The sequence below is a fragment of the Ctenopharyngodon idella genome, chromosome 20, assembly GCF_019924925.1.
Source record: "Ctenopharyngodon idella isolate HZGC_01 chromosome 20, HZGC01, whole genome shotgun sequence".
NCBI lineage: Eukaryota > Metazoa > Chordata > Actinopteri > Cypriniformes > Xenocyprididae > Ctenopharyngodon > Ctenopharyngodon idella.
Window position 1 is genome coordinate 14643528 of NC_067239.1, and position 26953 is coordinate 14670480.

General features: G+C 36.6%; 1 protein-coding gene across 2 annotated transcripts in view; it reads left to right on the top strand.

Moving 5' to 3' along the window:
- The window catches only part of nudt14 (nudix (nucleoside diphosphate linked moiety X)-type motif 14), a 42671-nt gene that overhangs the window by 10746 nt on the left and 4972 nt on the right, over positions 1 to 26953 (top strand). The window contains exons 1-4 of one of the 2 annotated variants that reach the window (XM_051875393.1): positions 773 to 792; positions 9980 to 10023; positions 17540 to 17604; positions 22129 to 22426. In XM_051875393.1, the coding sequence (XP_051731353.1) occupies positions 10007 to 10023; positions 17540 to 17604; positions 22129 to 22426 (380 nt within the window). In that variant the 5' untranslated portion in view covers positions 773 to 792; positions 9980 to 10006. Of the gene's footprint in view, positions 1 to 772; positions 793 to 9979; positions 10024 to 17539; positions 17605 to 22128; positions 22427 to 26953 lie in introns of those variants that run through there. The other variant, XM_051875392.1, reaches the window with a different exon arrangement.

A 26953-nucleotide genomic window follows, 5' to 3' on the forward strand; every position in this document is an offset into this window, starting at 1 on the left:
AGACATAGAATCTGTGATTCAGAAGGGGTTGACTGACTGCAAAAATTTGATTCATCCGTGCTGAGCAGCTGTGCCAATGCACAACCCACGTAAAGATGATAATTCCGCGAACAACTGCAATTGCAGGTTTCAAACAGAGATGGCGAAAAAGAGGCAAAACATACGGACTGCAGATTTTTAATCCAAGAGGTTTTTTATCCACCATAGAAAGCATTACCGTCCTTCAAGGTCCAGAAAAGTAGTAAAGACATCATTAAAACAGTCAACATGACTACAATGGTTCAACCCTAATGTTATGAAGCAAGGAGAATGCGCAAAAACAAAACAAAAATAACGACTGTATTCAACAATTTCTTCTCTACCTTGTCAGTCTCCTACACAGTTGACGTAGTGAACGCAGTGCAGCGCTTCCGTGTTTATGTCAGAACGCTGGCTCAGTATTGGCCAGCTTCTTCATCAGCATCACACGCATGCGTTGTGGTGCTCACGTAAACAGCGTCAGCCAATACTGAGTCAGCGTTCTGACTTAAACACGGAAGCGCTGCACTGCGTTCACTACGTCAACTGTGTAGATTCATAATTTATTCACCTGCATGATGTTCCAAACCTGTATGGCTTTCCTTCTGCTGTGGAACATAAAAAAAGATATTGAAGAATATACAGTAGACGTTTTTGGCCATATAATGAAAGTCAGTGGGATCAAATGAGTCTTTTTGTATGTATTTTTTCAACATATCCTATTTTGTATTCCACAGAACAAAATAAATCTTGCAGGTTTGGAACGACATAAGGGTGAGTAAATTATGACAAAATGTTCTTTATTAGGTTTTTTGCTCACATGTGACTCAGATCTGTTTTCTCATGACAGTGTGAATGGCACAAACCACATGGAATCTGATCTTTTCAATTCCAGATTTGGTACTAAATCCGATACAGGTCAGATGTTTTGCAATGCGACTACAGTCTTAACAGTCATATCAGAATTCATGTGACTTTTATGTCACTCTAGAGCAACATTCGTAACAATTCTGCACTCATGGGAGTCACTTCAAAGATTTTACATACCCGAAGTTATCAAGACAGTTGCAAAAGGTAGTCACTGAAGAACAGTGATGTCAGAGCTCATAAGTATTACAGTGACAGCTCTATATACAAGCAAAACATAAGGGCTCATATCATAAATGTTTAAAAACTCTTCTCTCTTTTGTCGCATCCTTGTCTTTGAATTTATATTGCCTGTGCATAAATTCGCTGGCTTCCTCAGCAGATCACACTATAAATAAATGCATAGTCACTTACTTTAATTTTCTCTGTGTTCACTTCTGTATGACAGCGTGCTTTTTATCTTGCTTTCAGCAGATCTGAGCAGTAAATCAGAATTGAGCACTCAGGCTCGCAGTGTAAATGTAGCCTTAGAACCAGATGATTGTTAAAATTCTGGCCAGAACCCAGGCAGATGTTGACTTAACATTGTATGTTATAATGTACTTCCTTGTATTACAAGATTCTTTACCGTGAAAACCAAATGGTGCAGCCAAACCTGTACCACATGTCTCTTATGAAGTGATAGCCCTACATTAAACCTGAATTTCTTGTACCTTTCAGTCACGTATTCATCTAGTTCAGTCATTTGACCTTATGAATTCAACAGCATACGTTGTGAGCTAAGAGTGCACGTTTGTACACATCCTTATCTCTTAATTTACCTGGATTTTAGTCCCAGCTAATATTGTTAATATTCATTTTGTAATTGTTCAGTAACACTTTATAATACGGTCTCATTTCTTAACATTAGTTCATGTGTTTTTACAGTTGTTGAAGTTGGAAGTTCTGTGTGTAACTGGAGCATGTGCACAGTAATAAGTGATGAATGAGACTTGGTGAGGAATCATCTTATGTTTTAAAAATGTAATTATCAGTAGATTATCTAAAGTGGCTGGTTTAAATAAAACTGCCTTTGATGTGTTCATAAATCATAAGTAAAAAAAAAAAAAAAGTACTTTAAAAAGTAATAGTGTACAGTTTTAGGGCTTTGTCTGGTTCTACAGGATTTATACCTGCAGAGCAACATCTCTGATTTCACTCTCTCTGTTTAGATAAGATGCTTTGCAGAACATCAGAAAGCAACATCAAGAATTTACAGTAACTGCTTGAAATACATTAAATTAGTCTTATATAGTCTTTTCACTATCAGTCATTACAAAGTATTGTACTTACAAAATATTGTTCTTATGCTAATGGTGTATTGCTCCTGATTGCCTGTTTCTTAGTATGTTTACAGTAAATGCATTTTCTCAACATACATTGGCATCTGTGTGCCTGTTTCAATCTCTTGCTTATACACTATATTGCCAAAAGTTTTGGGACGCCTGCCTTTAACTTTAACTTTAATGACATTTCATTCTTAATCTGTAGGGTTTAATATGGAGTTGGCCCACCCTTTGCAGCTGTAACAGCTTCAACTCTTCTGGGAAGGCTTTCCACAAGGTTTAGGAGTGTGTTTATAGGGAATTTTTGACCATTCTTCTAGAAGGACATTTGTGAGGTCAGGCACTGATGTTGGACGAGAAGGCCTGGCTCACAGTCTCCGCTCTAATTCATCCCAAAGGTGTTCTATCAGGTTGAGGTCAGGACTCTGTGCAGGCCAGTCAAGTTCCTCCACACCAAACTCGCTCATCCATGTCTTCATGGACTTTGCTTTGTGCAATGGTGCGCAGTCATGTTGGAACAGGAAGGGGCCATCCCCAAACTGTTCCCACAAAGTTGGGAGCATGAAATTGTCCAAAATGTCTTGGTATGCTGAAGCATTAAGAGTTCCTTTCACTGGAACTAAGGGGCCAAGCCCAACTCCTGAAAAACAACCCCACACCATAATCCCCCTCCACCAAACTTTACACTTGGCACAATGCAGTCAGGCAAGTATCGTTCTCCTGGCAAACGCCAAACCCAGACTAGTCCATCGGATTGCCAGACAGAGAAGCATGATTTGTCACTCCAGAGAACACGTCTCCACTGCTCTAGAGTCCAGTGGCGGTGTGCTTTACAGCACTGCATCCGACGCTTTGCATTGCACTTGGATGTAAGGCTTGGATGCAGCTGCTTGGCCGTGGAAACCCATTCCATGAAGCTCTCTCCGCACTGTTCTTTTCCATGGTTATAAAAAATTAAAAATAAATAAAAAACTGAGGTCCTTGTTTGCCTCCTCATTTCAGAACACCACTACACGCCGCTGCTCACATGGTATGTAAAGGCTTGTGCCTTGTGGTGTTTACATGCTATTTATTCAACTGCAGAGTTGATCAAGATGAGATTGGGTGCATTTGGCCCACCACTTTGGAAACAAGGCCATTTATAGTATCACGTCTAGACAGTGTGGTGGCATGAATGGATTATGGAGATTCTTGGACTTTGGTCAATTTTTTTTTAACAAGTAGACAACTTTATCGGAATTAGTATACATTTTATAATTCGGTTAGTCTGTTTCAGATGTCATCTTACATTTTCTAGACTATTATACACAAATCTACACAACCTACATCAATCAGGTTGCTTTACTAGGATGCATGGCTAGGTTTAAGGTTCACATGTTAGATGAGTTTGTCTGCCACATATGTTCTAATAGTAGTAAGAAACATCCTCTGGAAGTCACAATAATGTGAACATGATGTTATAGAAAGTCTCAGCTTTCAAACTCTACATTTTATAACAAAAATCAAACAATAAATGTCGTTTTGATGCTCTTTATCCACCTCAGTTCAAGCGGCAATACACGGCACAAATAAAAAACCAAGATTCATGAAGTCTTGCAACTGATACAATGTCATTTTGTAGAAACAGCCCTCATAAATCTGTTTGTGATGATGCAGGATGCTGGCTCTGTTATAAGAGTTTGATGTTGACTGTTGGCTGTCAATGTCAGGCTTATTCTTGATTTTAAGTAATGTTTTCCACACATCTATCTCAGAAATATTTTCTATTGCAGCACTAGTATTAGGAAAAAGACTGAAACGTATGCACTTTTTTTCAAGATTCCATGGCAGTGATTATGTAGATGCAATAGATCTGATGTCCGTGGTACGTGAATGTGCCTACTTGTCTGTTGAGCAACAAACATTAATCTGTTCTGCCCTCATCCTTAAGCCCTTACTCTTTGCTCCTACGTCTTTTTCTATCTTGTGATAGCTTATGCTCAATTTGCAGCACTTTCACTTTGTGGGCTTGTCTTTGCAGTGCATGAACTTGCATAGCCTCTCCCTTTCAGTGCTTGTGCTTCAGTAGTGATGGTTGGGTGTTCAGACTAAGACTAAGGGTTTGCGTTCATGGAATGTAAATGTTCAAGATTTTCAGAAAACTGCGGGTCGTCTTTGTTTCAGATACTGTAGTTGGCATCATCCCTTATGAACCCTAAAAAATAATCACTCAGATGATAGTAGCGTAAAGACTTTTGTTTGACAATCTAAAGCTTGGCACGTTACATCCCCCTCCACACATTAACATACCCACTTTTGCCTCCACAAGTATGCACTCAAGTGTACACTTGCCATGAAAAGGCACTTTTATCCCCACTTGTCTAGCCCTGCAGGGGAAAAAAATGTAAAATCTTGCACCTACACAAAAATGTTTGGATCACTGTGACATGATTAGGGATCTGGCGCACACCTCTTTCCTGGCCCATGCCTTTTTATAACACTTTTTAGGAGATAAACCGCATCTCTTCTGCAGTGTATAAAGTACAAAAGACCAACGTTTTCAAATGTAGTTTTAATACTGAGTAAAACTTTAATATCCCTTTTTTTTCTTTGCTAAAAAAATTTTTTCACAATGTTTACCAAAACTTACTTTAGGTTTCTAGATATCTTGCTTGCAAGCTGTAGTATCGTTCTTTTGAGCTGATTCTTTTCAATGAACTAATCAAACCAGTTCGTAGATTAGTCTAAATGGCTAAATTTTTGGGATAGACAGCCGCATTTATTTACAGGTGTGAGTCTCAAAATATCCCGTTCACACAGCAACTTACAGTAGCATCTCGAATACTGTCTGTATGAACGTTCAACGGGAGTCATGCCCATGTTCTCTTACCATGGTTTAAAATTACTCTTGTTCGGTTTTTGTCATGGTTTCAGTACGGTTCGGTATGTGCTATGTTCAGGGGAAAAAAGGACTACTGTCAAATAAATGTAAAGAAAATGAGAACAAATACAAGCGACAGCACAAATAAATACAATAGAGCAAAGATACAAATAAAATAAACAGTGCTTTTCAGGTTATTTAGGTATCTAACAGTAGTATTCAGGTACAGAAACTGAATAAAGTAATCAAATGTAAAATAACATTGCATATAATTGCACATATATATTTAATATATATATATATATATATATATATATATATATATATATATATATATATATATACATAAAAATACAAGGGAAGTGATTTCCTTGTCTTTTGTTGTTTGATTATCATTAAAAACACAGACAGCAAGAATACCTAATATTGCTGTCACTTTAAGACAAAATACATGGATCTTAAATACTGATACACATGGGTTGTCTTTTTCGACTGTTTACGTTCACTTAAGACATAAACTATGATTGCTAGTAGGATACTCGCCAAGATGGACATGTTGGCATAATTTTTATGTGAATTTGTCCATTCATGCGCAAGACTTGAAAGACAACTTAAACTCTTTTGTGTCTTCTTGCGCTTGAATATTTATGGCAAGGCTTAAATGAGTTTAGTTTAAATACAGTTAGCAACGTGTGCTGTTCAGGTCTCACTTGCGCTCGTGCACTATCAACACCTGGGTCATGATGGCATAAATGACATATTAGAGCGTACAGCATTCCTATTGAACAAAGTTTGCAAAGAGTGACTGTTTTGTCCTCGTTTTTTTATCTTCGCTGTTGTAACGTATTGGGGAGCGAGAATGTGTATCCATCGACAGAAACATACATTAGCTGATCTCCGTCTGTCTGTTTTTATGATTTATTTTCAACAAAACATATTATAGATGTGTCGTCAGATGTAAAATGAACCGTGGTGCAAGTGCGTTTTTTACACCCCTATTAGCGACAATGACCAAAGTAATATCAAAGATGGCGACGCTAATAAAACTGAAAAGTCTTATCACTTTTTATACTGTATGACAAGAGTCCAAGTGAGCTGCAAGTTCATCCAACAGCAGCTTTTATATCTGGGTGGAAAGTGGAGCATTTGAGTTGCGGGAGCAGATGGGAGCAGCTCCGGTGGAGAACTGTGACTATATCTAAAACCTTCAGATGTCATACAGCTCATATCTCTATTGCTCTAAGTTACTGAAAGGGAAACCACACACAAAAACCTGCAACACACTATAGACACGTTTTTATGCAGAGCAAAGCGGCTCTCTCGCACTGTATGACGTGACAGACAACTAGTTGTCCAGTCCAGTTCCGTTCAAACAGCGCAGGTTTTCCGAGAATGCGATTGTGATTCCTGAAAATTTACTGGTATGAGTTCGGTTATAGCCAACCGCATTGGTTGTCACCCCTGTAAATAACTGAACTGTTATTTACCCCAAAATGAAAATACTGTCATTTATTACTCACCCTCATGTCATTCCACACCCGTAAGACTTTTGTTCTTCTTCGGAAGACAAATTAAAATATTTTTAATGACAGAATGCAGTCAGATTTCCTTCCATTGACTGCCTTTGCAACTACCACTTTGACAATTCAAAAACTTCATAAAGAGATTGGAAACTAATCCATATGAATCGACGAAGAGAATCGACACGTGCAAGAACAAATTTCTTCTGGAAGCTCAAACCTGCTGTGTAACACACGAGAATGAACCTCATTGGTTACCTAGCATGTTTGAGTTTCCGAAAGAGGTTTGTTCTCGCGCGTGTAGCAGGTTTGGTTGAGCTTCTGCTTATGTTCGCTGATCAATGTTTACATGCGAGTAAAAGCCTAAATTAAATCTGTTCATCATAACAAGTGTTCGATTCTCTTCAGATAATTTGGACTAAACCACTCGATTCATATGGATTAGTTTTCCGATCTCTTTATGAAGGTTTTGAACCGTCAAAGTGGTAGTTGCAAAGGCAGTCAATGGAAGGAAATCTGACAGCATTCAGTCATCAAAAATATCTTAATTTGTCTTCTGAAGAAGAATGAAAGTCTTACAGGTGTGGAACGACATGAGGCTGAGTAATTAATGACAGAATTTTCATTTTGGGTTGAACTAACCCTTTAAGGACTCAAGTACAGGACTGACAATCGTATTCTGCTGCTGTTTGAACATGGCCAATGATTCACTAGCAAATCAGAATTACTTTTTTTTTTTTTTTTTAATCTTTAAACGTAATCACAAATGACTGGAAATTCATTAGTCAAAAAGATTTGATCTTTTCTAAATATTTACATTTCTTTCATGTAGCAAAGCAGCTGACGCTTGAGTAATGAAGATTACAAGAACCTTTTCAAGCATTTAACTAGCTGCTCTTGGATTAATGGAGCAACTCTGACACCATACAGAGCTACGAGACTGAAGTTTGTTCCGCTTTCTCAGTCTTCCCTCCAAAACAGCCACATTTTGGAGCCAGAAGATACAGGTCATTAGCACGAAAAGCAGCATTGCCCAAAGCAAACATGACCTCGTAGAATTCACTGACCGTGCTTGGTATGCAGGTTCACTTTCCACACTCTCGTTTTACACTGGTGCCTCAGGTAACCGATGACTGTTTCCATTAATGGAGCTTTGCTTCTTATTAACAGATCAGACCAGCAACCATGATTAGGTAGGTCACGCTTAAGCTGTTCAACTGAAAAAGGTGCTGCATTTTTTTAAATAGTGCATTGTCTATTCATTGAGAGGTGTAATGAAGCCTTTGATGATTTCTGCCTTCGCGCTTGCAACCATACGTCCAGTTTATCTGCCAACCAGGCGGATGGCGCTTTCTGTGATAGTGGCTGGTCCACAGTGGAATTCTGAAAGAAAGTCAGAAAATTACGACAAAAATCTTTTTTCTTTTTTTTTTTTTTTTGTATAATAATTTAATGTATAATAATATTTAGTTAGTTAGCTAGCAAATCCATATGAGTTGTATCATGATGCTGCCTGGTATTGTGATCCTTTAGCTTTAGCCCTACAATATACCGCTTATGCTGAGCTATGCTTAATTTTTCAAAGTTCAGAGTGATGTACTAATTCACTCTTTTGTGGTGAATGAATACTTACTGTGGGTGTAAGCATAAAGAGCACGCATGAAAAGAAAATTACTCATTTCCAAACCCTTCTTATTATGAAGGCTGTAGGCTACTTTTTCACAAATATGACACATGATCTTGATCTGGTATGTGTTGAGACAAATATTGGGTGCAAAGTCTTGGACGGAAGCATATTCTGAATATCATTGTAATTGTTTTATTTGTGAAAATATGATACAGGGTCTTCGGAGAACACACTTCTGTGATGTCAAGCATCTTACAAGACATCACCTTGATACACAGCTCAGTTGGTTGAATTGAGTGTTTAATGAAATTGGTTGTATTGAGTGTTCATTGGGTGTTGAGTTCCCATCCCAAACAAGTTGAACTTATAAAGAAAAGACAATATGTTTTACACAAGTGTATGTAGAATAAGCAAGATGTGATGCTCCTTCAAGTAGAGTACAACAAACCGCACATACTGGGCTGATCCTTTATCATCTTGAGAAACACCAACAACCTTTTCAAGAAACATGTCTGATCTTGTGAGATTCATGTCTCACAGAATCCCTGTCTTCAGGCATTGAAGTGATCAAAAGTGCTAGAGGTTTATATAAAAGGGTGAGTGAGACACTTAGTACTGCACATGCACTGTACACAAAACTTAAGCCTGGGCTGTTACTACTAACCTTTCAAGAGCTACACACACCCTCTCCCATTATTGCTGTAGTGTTTTGACAACTCAAATACACAAATCTCCTTGTCTAGCTTGAATCCAAAAAGTTGCCATTTAATAGTTTAATTAAGATTAAATGGCAGCTCTTTAACTTTGGTATATTTTATTGTATTAACATAATGATCTTTAATGTGAACACACTCTTTATTACAGCAATCCAGCGTATGCTATGTCTGGCTTACAATAATTATAATATTATTATTGAACAGCTATAACTTAATATCTCAGGATCTGTGGTTAATTGCATTTTGTATAATTTTGGGATTGATAGGATGTCTGGTTGCCTAGCAACTACAGTAGGAGTTACATTTGCAATATTCAAAACAAAAGCCCGGCTAACTCGTTTTAGCAGGGAAATTAAAATTTCACATGACAATCCCTCTCCTAATGGAGAACAAATTTGTCTCAAAGACTCTGAAGTTATGAAAATATTTTAATATTTATTTAACATTATAGATAAAACTATCAAGGTGTCATCTCTGGACATGGAGTTTGTAAGTTAGCTAAATTTAAAGGGTTATTTCACCCAAAAATGAATATTCTGTCATTAATTACTCACCCTCATGTCGTTCCAAACCCGTAAGACTTTCGTTCATATTCAGAACGCAAATAAATATCTTTTTGATGAAATCTGAGAGCTTTTTGTCCCTCCATAATCGGCCTATGCAATTGCAACTTCGACGCTTCAAAAAGTTCATACAGAGATCGGAAAACTAATTCATATGAATTGAGTGGTTTAGTCCAAATCTGCTGCAAAAAAAGCTCTCAGATTTCATCAAAAATATCTTAATTTGTGTTCCGAAGATGAACGAAAGTCTTATGGGTTTGAAAGGACACGAGGGTGAGTAATTAATGACAGAATTTTCATTTTTGGGTGAACTAACCTTTTAAAAAGAAGACTCCAGTGTAATGATTAAGAAGGCGGAAAAGGGCACTTTATAGTTTTGAATATTAAAATTGTCTGTCAAAATTCTTTGTTTGTTTTACATATTTACCTAAATTGTTATTTTAGAAATTATATGATACATTTTTTTTTTTTTTTTTTTTACAGAATGGAACAAAGAAGTCCTGGGACTTTATGCAAACCCATGATAGGTGAGGATGTGTCTTTTCTTCTTTCTTTCTTTCTTTTACAATAATAACATTTTGAAGTAAGCCCTTTCTGAATTATTTGAATCTGGTTGATTTAGTTTCTGTCTTTGACTGTAATCTCTTTCTCTTTGGTGTTCTGACTGCCCTTTAAATTTATACATTCTGCTTTAGCAAGAAACGGAGATTTGGATTTCCTGTTAGCCTATTTAACCATATTCTCAGAGAGATGTCCATTGCATTGAGTTGCACGGAGTGTAAATCATTTAACATAATACTTCAAGGCGACTATAAACCTGGGAGGATTAGAGGCTTTTGGAGCTGGAATGTCTCACCACGGTGCAACAATAGGAAGTGCTCCCCTTCCCCAAAAGTCTTTTGTGTGCACATCTTGATCTCTTCTCAATTCTGTCTTTTACATGCTCACATCTCCATTGAGCTTTGTCATGATAAATCTGTCCCTTTTTTTTTTTTTCTTACTTTTATACACAATCCTCTTTTTAGTTGGTTCAGGTAGACTTTACAGCCCTCCACCTGTCTTCAGTGCAGTTACTGATCCTTGACCAGGCTTGAAGTGTTCAAGAGAGAGACAGAAGCAGTTAAACTTCCATTCTGTTTTCAACACAACCCCTTCCCACCGACCCAAAGCAGTCTTTGGGTCAATACACACCTAAGAGCAGCCTCTTTGTACCTCTCCAGATGTCAACTGCTGCCCTGAAATCAAGGTGACCTTTCATACAGGGTTCATTAAAGCTATCTGTGAGGATTGAGAACCTCTGTGGACCGTGTGTCAATATTGCAAGACACTTTTATTTTTCCATGGAGCTTTCTGGTTATTCAGTCATTCTCAGCAAGTAGACCTGGTGGAACAAAGCGGCTACAAAGTCTCTGGCCAATAATATAGAAAGAGTTACAGCATGTTCCTATATTAGGTTTCTTAAGAAGGCCTTTATTCTTCAATGAGGAGTGTCTGGACCATGTCTGTGAGAAAATGGTCCACAAAACAAAACAGTTTCTGTGGGCTTATAACACCTCATCCTAAACATTCATGATATTCTGATTTCAATCAATTCAAAATGCTGCAAGGTAAGAAAATTACAGCCAGTCAGAACATACAGCTACGTGGATCTGGACTTTGGGCCAATCTTATTTCACTGTGGGTGGGGCAACCCAGCACAATTCAAACGAAGAATTGAAGAATATTGTGTCGATCCTGTTCTGGACAAGGTGCGTGGATAAGACTGAGTGGAGCTGAAGAAGACTCGTTCACCACAGGAAATGACGAGGTTTTTTTGTAAATACCTTGATTTTGAGAAGGTGCTTCATCCATGCATTCTTGTTTATGTGGTTTTATTTTGTTGCTCACATACACTACCTTTCAAAAGTTTGGGATTAGTAAGAATTTTTGAAGAAATTGATACTTTTATTTAGCAAGGACGCATTAAATTGATCAAAAGTGACAGTAAAGACATTTATAATGTTTTCTGTTTCAAATGAACGCTGTTTCTTTTAACTTTCTATTCTTGTTGGAATCCTGAAAAAAAAATGTTTTACAATTTCCACAAAAATATTAAGCAACACAACTGTTTTCAGTATTTAAAGGGTTAGTTTGAAAAATGAAAATTCTGTCATTTATTACTCACCCTCATGTCGTTCTACACCTGTAAGACCTTTGTTCATCTTCGGAACACAAATTAAGATATTTTTCATAAAATCCGATGGCTCAGTGAGGCCTGCGTTGCCAGCAAGACAATTAACACTTTCAATGCCCAGAAAGCTACTAAAAATGTATTTAAAACAGTTTATGTGACTACAGTGATTCAACCTTAATGTTATGAAGCGACGAGAATACTTTTTGTGCGCCAAAAAAACAAAATAATGACTTTATCACAGTATCTAGTGATGGGCGATTTCAAAACACCGCTTCATGAAGATTTACAAATGTTTCGTTTTGAATCAGGGATGCGGAGCGCCAAAGTCATGTGATTTCAGTAAACGAGGCTTCGTTACGTGATAAGTGTTTTAAAATTTCAGTGGTTCACCACTGGGGAGACTTTGGCAGTTTGATACATGCTCCGAGCCACTGAATTGAAACAAAAGATTCATAAAGCTTCGAAGCTTCATGAAGCATTGTTTTGAAATCGCCCATCACTAGATATTGTCATAAAGTCGTTATTTTTTTCTTTTGGCGCACAAAAAGTATTCTCGCCGCTTCATAACATTAAGGTTGAATCACTGTAGTCACATGAACTGTTTTAATACATCTTTAGCTTTCTGGGCATTGAAAGTGTTAATTGTCTTGCTGGCAATGCATGCCTTATTGAGCCATTGGATTATATGAAAAATATCTTAATTTGTGTACCGAAGATGAACGAAGGTCTTACGGGTGTGGAACGACATGAGGGTGAGTAATAAATGACATAATTTTCATTTTTGGGTGAACTAACCCTTTAATGATAAAAGTTTCTTGAGCATCAAATCAGCATATTAGAATGATTTCTGAAGGATCATGTGACACTGAAGACTGGAGTAATGATGCTGAAAATTCAGCTTTGCCATCACAAATAAATTTTAAATAGAAAAGTTATTTTGAATTGTAAAAATATTTCACAATATTACTGTTTTTACTGTATTTTTGCTTAAATAAATGCAGCCTTTATGAGAATAAGAGACTTCTTTCAAAAACATTAAAAAATCGTACCTACTCCAAACTTTTGAGCGGTTATGTATGTGCACTTGTTAAAATATTTGACATCACCATTTGACTGTGACTCATTGTTTTGTTGCACTGTTTAGTGGATTGATGAATGAGGTGATCTGCAGTTGAAAGGTAAAGCCATTAAGAGGAGCATCTGTTCAGGTCATTAGTGCCGCTGCTACAGTCTGTTGTGAGCTCTGCTGGTCATTTGGAGGTAAGGAGTTGGTAGCCATTGTCTTTTGTGAGGATTTTCAGGGGTGTTGATGAGTGTGTGTGTATGTTTGTCTGTGATCTTTCATCTACAGTTTTGGAGTTGCATCAGTGTGTGATGTGAGTGGTTAGTATAATTCTGCACCAGGCCTCTCCTCTTCCTGCTGCTGCCGTTGCATTGCATCCCGTAGCAAGAACCAAACAGCCCTAATGGACAGCAGACTTAATGGTGTGTGACACGTCCTGCGTGACTTTGACAGTACTTTCATGGTGGAGAGGTGAAGCAGCGAGTAGCACGTCATTCAGACATGCCTCGGCTCGCTGGGGCACTGACCCATCAGCCGCAGTTTTCAAGGGTTGACCCAGACTGCACTCTTCATTCGGGATAGATTGTACTCCACGGCTCATCATCAGTGAAGAAAAAGGGAGGAGCCTAACTGACATCAGGTGTGTGTGCCTCAAAAGCTACTTCGGCCTGATGGAATAAATGAGAAGATAGAAGCAGGAGGCACTCTTAGGGGGTGTTTACACAACACCAATTTCCACTAAAAATGGAAAAAAAATTTATGCGTTTTGGCCGTCTATTCACACTACACCAGTGATTTGGGGGCCTGAAAACGCAAGCTTTTGAAAACGTGTTTCAAAGTGCACGTTTTTTAAAAAAAAAAACGATACTGTTGTCGTCTCTATGTAAACTACAAAAACACGAATTATGCATATTGCGTGCTCAGGCTATAGTTGTGTAGTGTTTCTTTACAAAATGACATCGCCAACTACTGGCCTGGCAGCATAATACTGCGTTTTTAGTCATTTTCGCGGATCTGTCTGAATGGGGATCGTTTTGACAACATTGTCATCTGTACCGAAAAACACAAAGGAAAAAGTTTACATTTTTAGTGCTTCGCTGTCGTGTAAATGTACCGCCAAACTGAAGAAGGACCCCTCTTAATCCGACTGCAAACCATCAAATCATGGTGTCTCCAGATGATAGCGCTTCCTACAAAAAGTCTGTGTATAATTTGAGTCATATCAATTCAGGAACCTTTGCTGTTTCTGTTCTGAACTAATAAATATGCAGTTTTTATATATTAAAATTCTGGCCAATACTATGATCCAATTTCATGTGTTGGCCAATAATTGGTAAATGGTCGAAATTAAAATTATATACTCCACTTGGCCAAAAATGAAAAAAAATCACCAGAGCGTTTTTTTTTTTATTTTAACATGATTTAAAGCATGACCAACAGGGGACTTGAAAAATGTCCACTCTTTGCTTGGTGGTCCCCTGTTGGTGAATGTGTAACGACACCATGGTCCCCTGTTAGATAGGTAGACAAGTACACACACACACACAGACACACCCCTGAACCTCACCTTCAATATGCATTCAAAAACTACACTGCCCGGCCAAAAAAAACGGCGCTTTTATTTTATTTTATCGGATTTTAATAGGCAAATACTTAAGAATCTATGAATGGATCATTATTACAGTGATTATTATGTTTCCAGCATGTTTTATGTTTGACAACGGTTCTTTTAACCCTAAAAGATGGAGTGTGTAGCTTTTCATTTCTTAAACAACCATGTAGGAAGATGTATCATGACTACAGTTGAGCTCAAAAGTTTACATACCCCTTGCAGAATCTAGAAAAATGTGAATCATTTTAACAAAATAAGAAGGATCATGAAAATTGCATGTTATTTTTTATTTAGTACTGTCCAGAATAAACTATTTCACATAACAGTTGTTTACATTAAGTCAACAAGACAAAAAAATAGCTGAATTTATAAAAATGACCCTGTTCAAAAGTTTACATACCCTTGATTCTTAATACTGTGTGGTTACCTGGATGATCCACGACTGTTTTTTTTGTTGTGTGATGGTTGTTCATGAGTCCCTTGTTTGTTCTGAGCAGTTAAACTGAGCTCTGTTCTTCAGAAAAATCCTTCAGGTCCTGCAGATTCTTCAGTTTTCCAGCATCTTTTGCATATTTGAACCCTTTACAACAGTGACTGTATGATTCTGAGATCCATCTTTTCACACTGAGGACAACTGAGGGACTCAAACACAAGTATTAAACAAGGTTCAAACATTCACTGATGCTCCAGAAGGAAACATGACGCATTAAGAGTTGGGGATGTAAACTTTTTGAATTGGATGAACAGAATAAAGTACTGTCAATAAGATGCTGGAAAACTGAAGAATCTGCAGGACCTGAAGGATTTTTCTGAAGAACAGAGCTCAGTTTGATTGCTCAGAACAAACAAGGGACTCATGAACAACCATCACACAACAAAAAAACAGTCGTGGATCATCCAGGTAACCACACAGTATTAAGAATCAAGGGTATGTAAACTTTTGAATGGGGTCATTTTTATAAATTCTGCAATTTTTTTTTGTCTTGTGGACTTTATGTAAACAACTGTTATGTGAAATAGTTTATTCTGGACAGTACTAAATACAAAATAACATGCAATTTTCATGATCCTTCTTATTTTGTTAAAATGATTAACATTTTTGCAGATTCTGCAAGAGGTATGTAAACTTTTGAGCTCAACTGTATATTCCAGAATGACAATGCCAATATTCATCAGGGTTAAAATTGTGAAAGAATTGTTCAGAGAGCATGAAGAATCATTTTCACACATGAATTGGCACTGTCCTTAACCTCAATGTAAGTTTTTGGGATGTGCTGGAGGAGACTTTACAGAGTGCAGGACTCTTGCATTGTCAATACAAGATCTTGACCAAAAAATAATCTTGTATTGACACTGCAAGAGGTGAGCACTCTGTAAAGTCTCCTCCAGCACATCCCAAAGGTGCCAATTTATGTATGAAATTTATTCTTCATGCTCCATCCCAGCAATTCTTTCACAATTTGAGCCTGATGAATCTTGACATTGTCATCCTGGAATATGGCCTTAATACGTCTTCCTATGTGGTTGTTAAAGAAATGAAAAGCTACACACTCCATCTTTTAGGGTTAAAAGAACTGTTGGCAAACATATAACATAATAGAAACATAATAATCACTGTAATAATTATCCATTCATAGATTCTTTAGTATTTGCCCATTAAAATCCAAACAGCGTTTTTTTTTTTTGTTTTTTTTTTGCCCGGGCAGTGTAGTTTTTGAATGCATATTGAAGGTAAGGTTCAGGATTGTGTGTGTGTGTGTGTGGTTATGTGTGGCAATCTTTGGCAAGCATTCACCATAGGAAAGGCAGGGCAGGGCTTCCTGCCTCTACGGACATATCCGCTTTCCCCACTCAAAGAACCGTCTCGCTCTCCTTTGCCATCGAAACAATCACGCTAATACAACATATTATTATATCAGATAATGATCTAAACTGTGAAAATTGACAAATCTTGCACTCTTGCAACTCTTGTGCATTTATCGTTGTTCTGCGGATTTCCCCAGGTGAAATCCAGTCATTTCAATAGGAATTTAAGCGTTTAGGAATTATGCATAAATGCGAAAAAAAAAAAAATTCCCATGCAGATTTCACAATAGGTTCAAGTTGGCCACACATTTGCCGCATTGACCAACAGAAAACTCTTGGTTTGAAAGTGACTTCTGTGTGAGCTGTGCTTCATACATTGCTACACTATTGACACTAGACAATGGAGGGGTTTTTTTCCCCGCAAAATTTTGCCGAAATTTCTTTAATTTACACCTGCTATTAACATCCATCTTTAGAAGTTAAATTAATATAGCCGTTTGACTAAATAAATTTGATTTTCAGTCTAAAGCAATGATTTGTCTGGTCCAGCTCAATGTGTGCCAGCATGGTATTTGTGAAGATCTAGATAATATGATGCACGTATACATGTTAATTGGCCTCAATGTTGTGTGCATGATCCAAAAAAAACACAAGTTGTATTTAATCCTTAAATATTTGATTATGTATAAGGCAGATGACGACTATGGCTCAACTATGCAAAAACCTCTGTAGCTCGATTATAACTGCACATGAAAACATACTTGAATGTATTTGAGAGCAACAGTTTGTGCATATTGTTTGGTGATGAAATCTGTTTCGCTTCGATCTCCGGAGTCGGATGTTTTGTCAGGTATGTGTTGACCTGGTTGGAGAGTTGGGGAAGGTTGCTGCTCGTATAAGTGTGAAAGTGCTGTACAGAGACACTCTGTCCTCTGACCTCCTGCCACGCTGAGCTATTAGCTAGTCCACCGAGGCCTTGCTATCCCAGTATGCTTCAGTGGATAAATCCTATTATACAGAGATCCTTAAGACTCAGGGATTTATTCTCTTCTTCTTAAGGCATTATGTTCAGTCTCAAACCGAGATAAAGTGAAAAGCCAAGACCACATCCAAGGTGTTAATCCTGGGTGATTTGTTGGGGCTTGATGGAGCAAGGGTGTCCATGTGCCTCTCTCTTTCACACACATGCTCATGTTCACTTGCTCTCTTTACCACTAAGCCTACCCGCGTTTTTGGATCAGTTGTGTTTGTTATTGCTCTTGCAGGACTGGATGCATTAACAGGAAGGCAAGATATCCATTGTTGAGTACTGATCCAAGTGGAACCACTTCTCTAAATGCCAACTCAGCTTCTAAATTCATTCCTCTTCCTTTTCTTTCCTCTCTCCAGTGTCTCTGTGCTGATTTTCAACACCACTTCACACTGTTTTATCCTGGTCAAGCAGTTCCGCCCAGGTAACGCCCTGCAGTTTTCCACACTTTAATCTTTGATTTTGACTGATTTTAGTTGTAATCTTGTTTTCATCACACCCAGGGCCGGATTTATGCATAGGCATTCTAGGCACGTGCCTATGCTCGCACACCCAGTGGGGGCCCAATTACAGTGAGGAAAAATATATTTTTTTTTAATTATTAATATTATTATTATTTCATTCTAATGCTAAAACAATGCTAAGACAATTACTTTATGAATTAATAACATTTAAAATATAGTCACTCTCGGGCAGAAACCAGAAACAGTCTTTTTTTTCTTTCATAAATCATTAGGCTACTATTGGTCACCCTTTACGTCTGTCTGTGAATTTTGCAAATATTTAACCAATGAAAAATATTAAAAAGATCTTTTGACTAAACCTCGTAACTCCATTGGCTCCTCAAACTGTCGGTCAAATCTCATAACTCCACCTGCTTCTTGAATCTTAAGTAAAGTGCCGCACACAGTTTGGACCATCTCTGCTTACTTGCATGCAAAGGTCAATAAAGAAGGGCAGCAAAACAGTGTTTTCTTTACTCAGGAAACACTATATACAGGCTAATCTTTTATTTGTATTTGAGGAGTGGAGAAGAGTGCCTTAGGCTATGTTCACACTGTCAGTCCAAATCCGATTATTTGTGTGTCCGATTGAAATCTGATTGAAAATTTTGAATGTCCACATTGGCTACGTTCAGACTGTCATTCCAAATCTGATTATTTTTGTATCCAATTGGAATCTGATCTAAAATTAATGACGTCCACACTGTGTATCGCAACTATTCAAATACGATTTGTGTGTCCATGCTGCTTTTTTGTTTTCCGGAATATTTGCATTGGTTTCTATGGCAATTGTGTTGTGTTAGTAGGCATACGCCAAAAACAACAGCAACAACCGCAACATGGAGGGGTTTGCAATACAGATGTTGTCTTATTTACAACATGTGCACCCACTTTGTAACTTAATTTGTTAAAATATAAAATAAAAATTGATAAAATAATGATACATACAAGTACATAATCAAATATAAAGCCACAATATCAACTTTGACAACACAGTGTTTAATTATTTTTAAATTATTTTTATTTTTATTTTTTCTTCCATTTCCTGAAATGTAGCAGTTTTGGTCGAGGTTTCCGACCAACAGCAGTCGGAGGAGGTTGGGGGGGCCCAAAAAATGTCTTTTGCCTGTGTCACAATATGAGGTAAATCCGGCCCTGGTCACACCATTTTAATGAATTTTTCATCCATGAGATCTTCAGAAGGTTTAAGGCTGTAAGGTATTTTTCAATTACTGTAGATATCAGGGTTGTGCAAAATTCTGAAATGAAGAAATGGCTCCCTTTCAGTTCATGAGTTGGAATTAGAATTGGAATGACAGGCAGTGGAATTTACTGGAATTGCAATTTTAAAGAAATCCAGCACAGTTAATGAAAGGTGAATGTGATTTCAACATGTTCCTGGATCAACAACTTTGTTGATCCTGGAACAACATTTCAATCAACCAGTCAGATTTGAGGAACAAGTTTACAGTTTGTCAAGTTTAGGCTTACAACCAGGGTTAGGTGCTTCTACATCAGTGTTATTCTCCTATCATTTTCCTCTGATTTTATGAGTAAGGTTAGGTTTAGGGCTAGGAATAGGGTTAGGGCTAAATTTTCGTACAAAATCAGTGACCGGTAATGAAATGTATACATACATTTAGTTGATCTGTTAGTCTGTATAGTCTTTAAAACCTTCTCTCTCTTTTTTTTTCCTTTTTTGTCAAGCCATCATTCATTGACATAGTTTGTCAATGACAAATTTTTTTTATTATTTTTTTTTTTTTTTACCTTTTATCACTTTTTTTATAATTAAAATTACACATTTCAGTTAGTCTTTGAATTTCAGTTAATTTTAATTCTGCCTCCTTGAATTTGAATTGCAATGCTGCATCCCATTTCTTCATTTCAAATTCAGGATTTGATTTGTAATTTAATAACCATTCTCAATTCAATTCTGAATGTTGCTCAACCCTGTTAGATATATTATTGGAGCCCCCCAAAAACATAAAATTTGAGTAAGGCATCTATCTGAGGCTTGTCACACCCAATGTTCTTTGTTCGTTTTGCATCTGTCTGAGCTGTCCTACTAACCTAAGCTCCCCCTCATCCTACACAAATAGGTGCCTGTGTGGGCCAGATACATTCAAAACTTCCCTAAAACCAACTTTTAATGTTATTCTTACTTTGATTTTGTAGCATGATTTCACAGCAATACAACACCTCTACAAACTGTATTTTTACAACGACTCATATGCAAACGCTCTCACACATACTTCATTTAAACTGTATCTCATTACAGTGTTGTACTACACCCAGATCCTTCTGTTATGTCTATTAGAAAGAGATGAAGAAATGTTTTGTTCTGCTGCAGATTTTTAAAGTAAACCTTTAAAAAAAAAATCTGATATGCAACAGATATCAGATGCCATTTTATAACTGTTGTTAGAGAGTGTTGCTATGTTGAATTGTTTGCTTGAAAATAACATGGATGATAGACTAGAAAAGAATAGAAGACAGTTTAGAACCTTGCCACATCCATCAGGTAAGTTCTCTGAAATGTGTAGCACACAACGGAATAAGGCATATTATTGACCTGTTACAGTGTTCTCATAATGGGACATTTTTCATGTCGATAGTAGTCGTGCAAACAGAGCATTTTTCAGCGCTCTCTATTAAGCTTTGGCCCTGCGCTACACTGTTACACTATTGTTCTATACATGCTCGCCAGGGACGGCGCCCTGCTTCTCAGAATGGAAGGAAAGCCTTGCATTGAAAGAGAGACGTCTTTCTACAGTTTTTTTTCCTTCTTTTTTTCCTTTTCTGTAGTCTTCAAACAATGCTTCAAATGAAAAGGCAGGCCTTGTGCAAGGAAACATAAGAACAAGTCTTCTCAAGGATGGCTGTTCTTGAATTGAGCTCTCAGTCAGTCCCATATGTACAGTACATTCGTCTGAAGGGCGTTGTAGTTAAAGATCTGGGTAAAGATATCTGTAAGGTTCAAACCCACGTGTGGTGAACCATGAGTTGGGCGCAGGGTTATTATCGTTAAATAAAACTAAAACCAATAAAAATAAAAAAAGTTCATTACTTGATATAAAACCTAACATTAACTGAATAAAATAAAATATTAAAAAAACTTAAGCTTAATATTGTTTTAGCTAGTTGCAAATGCAACATTTCTCATTTTATTCAGTTTGTTGAAGTACTAAAATTATTTAAACTAAAAGCTAAAACTTAATAAAAACTATATAGACATGATGAAAATAACTGATGAAAGTGACAAATATGACAAAAAGCACAACAAAATTACTAAAACTTTAACTAAAATAAAATCTAATTCAAAATATTAACAAAAACTATGATAACTAAAATAAACTGGTTGGGTGATCCATCACTATTATTACAGTCTCTTAAAATATGAGATAATTTCTGTTTCTTATGACAAATTAAAGTTGTTGTATTAAGTTGTTATTATTATTATTATTATTAGGTGATGGTTACACCACATGACATTTTTAGAGTCATTAAATTTAAACTTGTCTTAAAGGGTTAGTTCACCCAAAAATGAAATTTCTGTCATTAATTACTCACCCTCATGTCATTCCACACCTGTAAGACCTTCGTTCATCTTCGGAACACAAATTAAGATATTTTTGATGAAATCCGAGGGTATCTGATCCACACATAGGCAGCAACGTCATTGCACCTTTTGACGTCCAGAAAGGTAGTTGAAAACATTGTTAAAATAGTCAACGTGACTACAGTGGTTCAACCTTAATGTTATGAAGCGACGAGAATACTTTTTGTGTGCAAAAACAAAACAAAAATAACGACTTTATTAAATGGACGTAAACACAGAAGCCTGCACTGAGTTCATTACGTATGACGACGGTTCAAATTGTTGAATAAAGTCGTTATTTTTGTTTTGTTTTTGCGCACAAAAAGTATTCTTGTTGCTTCATAACATTAAGGTTGAACCACTGTAGTCATGTTGACTATTTTAACAATGTTTTCAACTACCTTTCTGGATGTCAAAAGGTGCAATAACGTTGCTGCCTATGTGTGGATCAGATACCCTTGGATTTCATCAAAAATATCTTAATTTGTGTTCCGAAGATGAATGAAGGTCTTACGGGTGTGGAACGACATGAGGGTGAGTAAATAATGACAAATATTTCATTTTTGGGTGAACTAACTTTTATATAATTTAAAGGGTTTTTTTTTTTTTTTTTTTTCAAAACTGAATAAAACCATACAAATATTTGTACAAAGATTTATGCATTTTTGTGAACTTCATTAGACTAAACATTTTTTTTCCCACATATACTTGTGCCTACATGATCTAAAACATTATATTTGAGACCTCATCAATCAAAGTGCTTGTGTACTCTGATGTTTCCTCATCTATCTTTGTGTTTAAAAGCACTCTTGAATGATGAGTGACACGTCTTACTTCTCCACAGCTGTATACATGAGCGAATGGGAGCGGAGCAAACCTAAGCCCCTGCAGCCTGCGGAGGAAGAGTCAGCGGAAGCCCCACCAACAGAAGTTAAAGTCCCGGAAGAGAACCAAACAGGAGACTCAAGCGAAGAGACATCAAGCCCCCAACCTCCAGCTTCGGCCGGCGTGACCTACGAGTTGTGCGCAGGCTTGGTGGACAAACCCAACCTTTCTCTAGAGGAGATTGCCAGGCAGGAAGTGCTGGAAGAGTGCGGATATGATGTGCCAGTTACCAAACTGAGAAAGATCACATCATACAGGTAAGAACCCATCTAAAATAAGTCACATTTCTGATCTTATGACAAGCTCGTAGGTGCAATTCACACATGAAGTTAGTTAGCAATCATTCCAAAGCATTTACTTGTAGATCCATGTGATGCAGATCAAAATCTATTAGCATACATTAGCACAATGTTAATAGCTAGCTACATTGTGATGAGAAATGTCATCAAATTATATTTCAATAGGTTAAAGGTTATTTCTTGTAAATGGTGTCAGATGTAATGTATTTTGGTGATGTCAATGTGTTTAAAACACTTAAAGCTGCTGCTTGTGCTAATAATGGATGTGGGAAAGTTCATCTGGAAATATAGCAGCTTTCAAGTGTGAAAGTGGCTAATAATAACACAAGCCGTCTCGATAATGAAACAAGTCGTGAGATTTATGCAGGCTTATTTATTTTCTTTATTAGATGTCTCTCTAGAATACTTCATCAATCACATCATTCTGCAGTCAGATATTTTTGTATATGTAATATGATCCTAAGACAACTGCTGTATCATACTGAAAGGGTTTATTTATATATGAACACCTGGTTTGTTGTACTTGTTTGTAGGGCTATACAGTTTGGCCCAATATTTTGTGCTTGTATATTAATGTGACTAATAATTATTATTATGAAAGAAATATTATTATTGTAATAACACTTTCATTATTAAAAGTGAAAGAGTATTAAAGAATAAATATAACATAAAAATAAAAATTATATATATATATATATATATATATATATATATATATATATATATATATATATATATATATATATGTGTATTTTTCTTTTTTTTACGAAAAAGTACAGGGTTACCTGTTAACATGCTGACAGCCTATAACTATAAATCATTACAAAGGTTTAAGGATTTATTATAAATATTATGATAAAAATCTGTGACAATAATTTCATCATTTTTGTCAGGATGTATAAAACAGAGTCCATGTCTTTAATATGAAATATTAAAGACATGGCCTCTTATGCATCTTTTGTGAAAAAAACAAACTCCATGGATTATCATTTAAATTTCTTTAGAGAGAAGTATTATTTTTCCTATTTTTTACCCATAAAAAGGATAGAGTGAGCATTACTGAGCACTAGACACACATCTCTTTCATTCATACTGGAAGCCGGAGGGCGCCCTTGTTAAAAAACTCCAAATATGCCTCACATAAGTAATAACTTATGACATTCCAAGAAATCCCTAATGTGGACAAGGCCATCAAGCTATCGCTGTAGCTATATAAAAAAGAAAACAGAAATTCTTTGACCGATTAAGAAAACGGTAAAAACACGACTGCAGCAATATATGGTGTATTTGAGTTGTTCAAGCCTTCTCAGGTTTTTTTCATAATAATAAAGTATATTTAATGCAATGCTAATCGACATAGCCTTTATCACTGTATAAAATACTATAAAATAATGTATTGTCTGCCTCATTCTATGATGAAGCCACATCAGCTCACAAAAGGAGGTTATTTCAAACACTCGACTGATGTTATGAAGAGAGTTTGGAGTAAAAACGTTATTAAATGTCATGTTATTTCAAGTTTGTGAAGATGTTTGACGTGTGTTGCTTTTTCAAATGCACGTTATAAGCATTTACTACTTTAAATGCATTTACTACTGAATACAGACACAGCCATTGCAAATTCATAATTGCACTAAGCCAAATCGCTAATTTCGATTAATCGTGCAGTATTTTATATTAATACTATTGCTATCAGTAAGCTTTTTTTTTCTTTTTTCTTTTTGAAAGAGATGAATACATTTATTCAGCAAGGATACAATAATTTGATCAAAAGTGACAGTAAAGACATTGATGTTGTTTTGAAATTCTATCAAAGAATCCTGAAAAAAAAATTTATTATAATTTCCAGAAAAATATTAAGCAGCACAACTGAGCACCAAATCAGCATATTAGAATAATTTCTGAAGGATTATAGGACACTAAAGAATAAAGTAATGGCTGCTGAATATTCAGCTTTGCCATCACAGGAATAAATTACATTTTAAAATTTACTAAAAAAGAAAAGTTATTTTAAATTGTAATAATATTTCACAATATTACTGTTTTTACTCTGTTTTTATCCAATAAATTCAGCCTCTGTGAGCATAAGAGACTTCTTTCAGAAACATTAAAAAAATCTTACCGACCCCCAACTTCTGAACGGTAGTTTAGTGAGAGAGAGAGAAATGTATACATGTCTGCTAATATGCACTCTGTCATGACTGACATACATTTTTAGCTCAACTGATTCTTGTCTCCCAATTTAATATTTAACCTTCATCTTGATCATTGGCTTGTAAACCCCCCGAGTAAAGAACCTCAGATAAAGTATTCAGGGGTTAAATGTGTCCCAATCTCATCTGTAAAGAAAGATGAAACAGTGCAGCATTATGCTCTTATCAGTCTTCATTGAGGAGACTGTCGTAAACCCCTGCCGCCTCGCACCTGCCAGAGTCACACACCTGTGTGTGTGTGTGTGTGTGTGTGTGTGTGTGTGAGAACCTGCAACATCTGCATGTTGCTGTTTGTGACCTGTGCCACAGCCTTCTCTGATTTGCTAAAATGCCACATGGAGTCACAAAGCATCCTCCTAAAAAATGCACACACAGACACAGTTAGACGCACCTGCCGTCTACGCCATCAAAAACACCAGTGGACTTCATGCTGCACCTGCTGCTTTAATGGTCTGGGTAGGGACATGAAGGAATGCAGAGAGAGGATGACCTTCTTCTGTTTGATTGTGTTATACAGTGAATTTTGTTACATTGTTTGTTACACAGTTAATTGTTACACTTTTTTCCATTTTTCCACATAATTAGAAACAAGAGGGAACAAGAGATGTTGTGGGAAAGGGGATAAGGAAATGATGCATTGTCCATATGCGTTTATGCTAACCACTAGATCATGGCACTAACCAAAGATTGTTTTCAATAAATTGAAACTGAACTTTCTCTCTCTGACTTGTTTATCATTATAATACCATTCTTAACATCATCTTACAACATCATCTGCACTGCACATCTTTATTTGCATATATTTATATACACATTTGAAGTCTATAAGATTTTTAAAAACTGCATTTATTTGAGTAAGAACGGTAATATTGTGAAATGTCATTACAATTTAAATGAACCGTTTTCTTAGTATAACAGTTAGCTTAGTTAGCTTAGTATATTTTAAAATGTAATTTATTCCTGTAATGGCAAAGCTGAATTTTTTAGCATCATTACTCCAGTCTTCAGAAATCATTCTAAAATGCTGATCTTCACATGTTTCTTTTTGCTGTCAAGGTTGAAAACAGTTGTGCTGCATAATGTTTTTGTGGAAAATTATGAATATTTTCAGGATTCTTTGATCAATAGAAAGTTCAAAATAACATTTATTTGAATGAATGGCAGTGTATATGTCACTTGACTTGACTGTATCAAAGATGAAAGATGAAGTATTTATTTTTAGCTGTATCCTAACTTGCATAGACAACTAATTAAGCCATTTGTTGGTTCTCCCAAAAATTGTAAGCACTGTGGCTCTATCAAAACATTGTTTATGTCATTATTTTTCCAAATCTGTTTGCTGAGGCTAGTACAAAGTCCCTTCACTCGGCGGCCATCTTTGAAACGCCTCTCGGGCATTCAAGTGTAGCTCCTATCTCTTTGAATGGGGAAACATCAAATTCTCCAAAACTGTTTGCCAAGCTTTTGATTAAATTTCATATTTGAAATCACCAATGAAATCTGACAACAACTGTGTCATAAATCATGACAAAAAACTGTATTTTTCAGGCTGGATCAAGCTAATGCACATGCACAGTCCTAAAGTGCGCGTCTCTTGTGTCTTATTTTGGAGGAGCGCGTCTGACTGTTTCTATAGGAACCGGAGCTTCTAACGGCCGCTGCAGTAACGCGATGACTTTACCAATCGGCGATTGGCTCCTATTCCGCCATATTCCGCAATATAGTCTTTGGGCTAATATCACAGAAATGAAGCCAAGTTATTTTGGGCAGTACCGAAGGAACAGGAGTAATTTGCATTGCGTTTACAATTTACAAAATGTATGTGTGAATTAACATTCTTGACCATCAGCATAATAGTTAAACTGACATTTGTATTGCTAAACTACCTCCTAAACTTTCTCCTAAAGAGAGGGAGAAGCTGTATTCTATCTTTTGTGTTGAAACCATATGAAACTGGAATCATCCAAAGATTTATTAGAAAACAATATCTTCTGGGCCCATAAGTGCCCCAGGAGGGCTTCAGAATAGTTAATTTGTCACATCTTGTCTCAGTTCTTTGAGGAGTGGGTGTCAGCACGCCCATTTTTCATTGGGGACAGACACATCGGTGTCCTGGAGATTCTCTTGAAATGCGTCCTCTCAGATGTAGAGTAATGTTTTGCAACACACTCATTGTGGTTAGTTTAAACTCATCCTAGAAAGTGATTGCTGGGGCTTGTTCCATTTTTACCTCCCCGGGCCATCATCCATCACTTCGATGGTACGCAGGCAT